This window comes from Citrus clementina, unplaced genomic scaffold (assembly GCF_000493195.1).
Source record: "Citrus clementina cultivar Clemenules unplaced genomic scaffold, Citrus_clementina_v1.0 scaffold_2, whole genome shotgun sequence".
Lineage (NCBI taxonomy): Eukaryota > Viridiplantae > Streptophyta > Magnoliopsida > Sapindales > Rutaceae > Citrus > Citrus x clementina.
The window spans coordinates 25,392,884-25,399,421 of record NW_006262688.1 but is presented as its reverse complement, the minus strand read 5'-3'; the positions used below and the strand labels follow the sequence as shown (position 1 = coordinate 25,399,421).

At 31.4% G+C, this 6,538-nt stretch overlaps 1 protein-coding gene across 2 annotated transcripts; it reads right to left on the bottom strand.

The window, feature by feature from the left end:
- Positions 1–100: 100 nt before the first annotated feature.
- Positions 101–3,515, bottom strand: LOC112101195 (mediator of RNA polymerase II transcription subunit 19a-like). 2 transcript variants are annotated; one of them, XM_024191930.1, is made up of 4 exons: positions 3,048–3,143; positions 1,919–1,973; positions 803–1,086; positions 101–626 (listed from the first exon to the last, which is right to left on the bottom strand). In XM_024191930.1, the coding sequence occupies exons 2-4, from the start codon at positions 1,947–1,949 to the stop codon at positions 360–362; spliced, it is 582 nt and encodes a 193-aa protein (XP_024047698.1). In that variant the 5' UTR covers positions 1,950–1,973; positions 3,048–3,143; the 3' UTR covers positions 101–359. The 2 variants fall into 2 exon arrangements, with proteins under 2 accessions (XP_024047698.1, XP_024047697.1); XM_024191929.1 differs by lacking the exon at positions 3,048–3,143 and adding an exon at positions 3,150–3,515 and having other exon boundaries at positions 102–626.
- Positions 3,516–6,538: the final 3,023 nt, after the last annotated feature.

Here is a 6,538-nt window from a genome sequence, read left to right as displayed (position 1 = left end):
GAAATTATATGCAAGGAGAAAGGTTTATCATGGGAATTTTCAATGAAACATTTTTACACATTTAAAAGAATAATCAAAGCATGAAATCCATTAGATATAAGACTCAAACCAAGTGGCTATTCTTGAATTAGACCAGGATCCAACATGAATTTACTCCTTGCAGTCAAGAAACTTTAGTTGATTTTGGGGGCCACAGGAATATACATCAATAAAAAAATAGAAGGGGATGGTTTCATTATTGCTTTGAAATTGACTTGTTGACAATCTGCTCATCCATGTCTCTGATGGAAATGGTACCATAACAAGGGTAATGGAAAGCCCCAACTTTTTCTGTATTTCCCCTTTGTTTAATATTGTAATTAGTAAGATCTGAATCCAAGTAGTTTCCCAACCTTTTCGTGGTGTTTCTTTGACGGATCAGCACTTGAATCATGATGCCCGCTTTTATCCTTCTTCTTATCCTTGTCTTTGTCTTTATCCTTACTTCGATCCTTATGACGGTGCTTGTGCTTCTTATGCTCTCTATCCTTCTCCTTATCTTTGTCTTTGTGCTTTTTATGCTTCCTCTCCTTGTCTTTGGACTCACTTTTTGATTTTCCAGCAAGGGTAGGAACCCCCTTTTCTGCCTGGAGGAGAGAAAATGCTATATTATAAAATAAAATCTACTAGAAAAGAAAGCCAGTGCACAGGTATATTAATATGAAAACAAGCACACGTAACATAAACCAGGTAGTGTCATACTGTGTAAGAAACATATTAAACAACAGAAACAAAATTAAACTCAAGGAATTGGATTTCTTACAGGAGGCAAATCAACAGGAGAAGTTTCCCTCAGCTGGAAGGCTTCTCTGAGGACATCCAAATCAAAAGGCTGTATCCTTGCACTAGTATCTCTGGAAGTATTTTGAATAAGCTGATCCAATTGCATCCCCTCTCCCTTCCGGATTTCTGTATCCCCCACCACATTGTGAAGATAATGAGTGTCTGAAATTGACAAAGGGAGCGACCGCTTGCAGAAAAAATCATGATGTGGCAACAATTTATAATGACTTATGAGATCAACAGCACCAGTCAGTTCCCTTGGTCCTAAATATTAAAAAACAGGACATTTTCTCATCAGTAAAATGTGCAATACCAAAAGAGAAATGGAAAATTGAAGGGAGAGATGCAACTGGCAAAAGAGTAGGGTCACATCATCAAAATTAAAAATATACTTCTTATTGAAAATAAATAAATAAATATCCTTGCTAAAAATAAGGAAAACAGAAAGGGCAAGGCAAACTCAAAGATCAACTGTACACTTTTCCACCACACAATGTTGAATAAAATTAAATCAAATAACCAGAATCTGATAACAATCCTACCCTTTTGAAATGATATTTCAGAATTTTCACTCGAATTCCAGCATAAATGTACTTTATTATGATGCTTGTATGCATCTTATATTCAGTCTCGATATTACATCTATAAACAAACTTCTTTGTTAAACATCAACACTTGTATGTAGAAGTAGTAGAGTTTTATATAGAAGACTGTAGCCAATATAAAATTAAAGAAAAAAAACGGCTTCCTCCTTTATAAATCTAATATTTTTTGGGGTTGAGTCCCCAAAAAACATTAGGTACATACGTAAAACTTACAAGTTAGGTTCAGAAGAAAATGTACATGTGTGAGCAATCCACCTACAAAACCTTGCAGCTCAGACTCAATAAAATAAACATATATAAACTTGTTTACTTGTTTGCTTGCTTGTACTTGTGGAAAAACATATATTCACGGTGAATATTACCAGAAACAGCGTCAAGTGAAAAAATATTCACAGTGAATACATATATATTCACAGTGAATATTACCAGAAACAGCGTCAAGTGAAAAAATAACAGGAAACAATAAAACACCAATGTCTGAACATCTATACCTCTTCCAAAATTCTTGCCTTCAGGATCCATAGCTTAAAACCTGATCATTATCAACTGCAATATGTAAACAGAACCAATACAGTCAAATATATCAATCAACAAAATAAAAGTAACAGTTATCATAGAGCAGTGTTCCAATTGCACAATAAGAATACATGTACTTTCATAAGAATTGTCTATATACACTAACTATTACCTGTAACTTGAATAACTGATAAAGACTATCATGAAATGCACTGTAAAACCTCTTCGAAAACAAGTATAAGATTCTGTGTTCTTGCTAATTCATTAGCAACTACACTTTTCATGTACTTCAACAACTTTTGATTTCCTTTCTCTGGGATGCTATGCAAATAATTTGATTCTTCATTAACATTCAAAAGAGGGGAGGAGGAGGAGAAGGAGGCCGGGGGGAAGAGGGGCTTACATACATACGAATTTATTCCCAGCAAAATAACAAGGAGCAGGTGCATGATCCAAGAATGGAAACATCAAGAAGAACCCTTGGTAGAGTAAATCATATAAACTCAATGGGATCAAGTTGAAGAGAATGCATTAAATACCATAAAAACCAAGCAAACCATTGGAATTGGATCCCTTCCTAGTGCTGGGTGGACATTAATTAACACTATTGCAGACATGAAAAAGCATAACTAACTAATGCAGCTACACTTAGATTCGTATTAAACTCTGTGAAAGCATTTCAAGCAAAGCTGCCAACATTTGTCCAGTTTCAGACACGAAACAAATACAAAACACCCAACTCTATACCCCACCAAGATTTCTAAAGATGTCCCGCTTAAATCATTTCAAATCAACCTTGACTCCACCCACCCCCTCAGCCAGTCTGATCAGTCAAAAAAGAAAACCACAATTTTTATTTTCCTTCATTTTAAGAATTCGCTGGTTGCTTTCCAAGTTTCTATACTCACCCATACAGAACCAAGCAAGAGCAAGTTTCAAAGAAAATCAAACTACAACGTCCTTCACACAAAGCCATTCAAAGTTCCTTAAATTCTAATTACACACGCAACCAAATTGAAAACAGTAAAACTATCGAAATTAACGACGCATTTGTCGAATCAAGACGAATCAATAACACAAATTAACTGACATTCGATTACTTACTTTCGTCCACTAATACCTATTCATTTGTTCGCGGCTTTACTATAAATACGAAGCTATAGTTTGTAAACCCTAAACGAACTTGAGAAACGAGAATGAAATAACCTGCAACATGAATTCAAGAATCTTCTTCTTCTTCTTATTTCTTCAGATCAAGAGGTCAACGTCGCAAATTCGAGCTCCTCTCTCCTTTGTCGAGTCTACAATTCACTCCTTCGAAACCGAGAAATGTTAGCAATTGGCCCCGGAGTTGGGAAATTTTACAGATTTGCCGCCGCAACGCAGCGTTTCGGAGCTGAAATTGGGGGAAACTGATAGATCAAAGAAGGTTCGACAAAGAGAGAGAAAGCAGTTCGCTGGTACTAGGGTTTGGTGTTATTAAGAGTCGAAACGAAGTCGAACGACGAGGATTGCTCAGTATCGTAATGTCGTTTCAGTTTGGCCTCTCTTCGATTGGTTCGCTTTATTGCCTTTGCCTTTGATTTTTATATTAAAATATTATTTTTAATTCTCTATGCTAGTTTTATTACCGTAGAACTCATTGTAGTTTGATGAGTGGAGTATCTCCTATGGTAAATGTGAATGATGTATGTGTGTGTATATATATATATATATATATATATATAATTTTGAGAATCAATTAGAATATATTTCTTTCAATTTACTATATTACAATCTACTGATATTATGTTTGGATATTTGAACCTAGTATAGTTTTTTTTAACATATTGATATTTACAGCAAAAAAGTTATCGAAATTATCCTTCATAATTTTAAGAGTGATGATATTTGACCCCCTCATTATATCTTACTAACCCCCACTGAATACTTTTATATTAATACCTATTTTATCTTTATATGAAATGACTTAAAAGGATAAATAGTTTTTAAGTATACCAGCATAATAATTTCTATTAATAATTAATAAAACTAGACTAATTTTTTAAATCCTAATTTCTTTCAACTTTTTAATTTTTTTTTGTGAGAATTAATTAAACCCTAATTATAATGATTAATAATATTCTTAGCCAACAATTGCTTTGTTAAAACGTTCAGACAAAACATCTTCGAACAATCCTTGAGAAATGGAAATTCCCTACAGGAATCATAGATGAAACAAAAAGTCATAGCCCATAAGGATAGTTCTTCTATTACATGATTATTGGTTTAGCGGTATTTATTGTGAGTTACAATAGCTACTTTTGAACCTACTTCTACTTTGATAGATTCATAATGCATGCTTATTTAAGAAGTTTGGTCACTTTGGTGGTCAAAATCTACTCGATAGTTGCAAAACTTCATATATTATACATAGAACAAAAAAACAGTAACGATCATTTTTACAGAGAATGAAACTAATAATTTTATTCATTCAGTAAAAATGACAAACACTTGGAAGATTATTTACAACTATGATGAAATACATATAAGTTCTTCAATTTGTAAACAAAAAACAATCAGTCAAGATACTCAAAGAATTGGAAAAGCCAATGCAAATTGAAACAAAGTACAATATTTAAATATATAATTTCTCGAATTTGTAAACACCACACATCCCCATGGTGAAGAAGGTTATAGAAAGTACTTATTAATATCGACATACCACAACGGAATCCACGAATTGCAATTCTAAAGAATGAATTCCACAGCTGCACTTGTAGAAAATTCTAACAAGAATTATCATGTCTACCCCCTTGGCTAAATTCTTGTATTTCTATACTCACCCTTCGCTTGATAGACTTAGCATAATACTTTGATTTTTCAGGATTGGCTTGGCATGGTTCGTGGTCCAATCCTTACTAGAACTATTAAATTCTTTTCCATCGTTACGGTAGTGGCGATTATGAGATTTTTTTAAAAAAAATAATTTTTATAAGTTTTATAGGTGGGGGCACAAAATAAGATAAAAATTATAATACGAGTAAATTAGGAATTAAGTGGGGTATATTGAGAGATAAAAATTAATTTAAAATTTTTAATGGGGTTAATTAATAAATGGGGGTTGGTGAGATATAATAAGGGGTTAAATATCACCACTCTAATTTTAATATGGCACAACCTCAATTTTTATTCACACATAATATAAGAGGAATATTTATTCCATCCCTAATAATGAGAAAACATTTCTATCCCTACACAACTTAAATAAAGAAGTTTTGACACAAACATAAGATTAACTATCACTTTCGGGTTGACCTAAAATGACACCATCATTAATATTGGATAATCTATGTTAATTATCAATAATGCTGGGTTTAGATTTAAAATTGTGTCCTAATAATCAATTTATGATAAAATTATAACTATCTTTTTAATAGGAAAGCATGCGTTTCAATAAGGACCATTATATACAATGCCACACATCTATAAATACAAGACCACATCAAGTTTTTGTACGATATATATGATAAGACTCAAGACTTAAATTTATGTTATGACGACTTCTAACAACAAATATAATTGGAATTCGAAAGGATATAATTATAACTAGTTGAATGAATGGGAACATAAAACCTTATGAAATGGGAAGCTTGCTTTTTCAATGGCCTTATCTTGTTTTAAAGACTAGTTTGGTAATGTTGTATATTTTAAAATAATTATCGTTAGATGTGTTGTAGAAATAGTTAAATGTAAAGCGAATTAATTAAATATTTAGTAAATTTTATTTAAAAAATACTCTAAGTTTTAAAAGCAAGTTATGTACTTGGTAAATTTTACTATTAAATTGCTGTAAAAATATAGATGTTAAAATAACATAATATTGAATAAAATTTATTTATACATTTATAAATATGTATATATAATATTTTTATTATATGTATATGTGTTTCTCTCTCTCTCTCTCTCTCTCTCTCTCTCTCTCTCTATTTATATACACACACTAAGACATTATTATGTATATATAATAATTGATATCTAAAATAAATATTTTTTTATTAATTTTTTATTATCTCAATATAAATGATGCTAATGATCTTTTTAAATTTAATGATTTTATTTCCAAATTAAAGAATGATAATTTTGGATTTTAATAATATATGTGAAGATATATATAGAATTGTATTAAATATAAAACTGATTCTCAAATTAGATTTTGGAAAAACTATTTATTCCCTACTTTTTAAAATCTATTTAGGATGAGTTGATTTTTGGGAAATTTATAAAAATAACCAAATAATTTTATCATTTTTCACATTTAACCATTAAAATTTTTTCCTATCATAACTAGCCAAACACAAGGTTTCTTTCCCAAATTACCTTTGTTAGTTCATAGCCAAACACAACTTCTCTCCCTCCTTATCAAACCAAACGCAGCCTTGCCTTCTAGAATCATCACCGGCAACGGCAAAACCTAGGTAAGAAAACTGTGTTTGTAGAAATATTACGTATGAAGTGTTTGATAAAATATTTCTTAGATTGTTTATACTTTGTTTTTGCATCACCAAGTGTTAAAGAGGTATTTGTCAACTTTAATTCGTGCGAGAAGAGAGTAT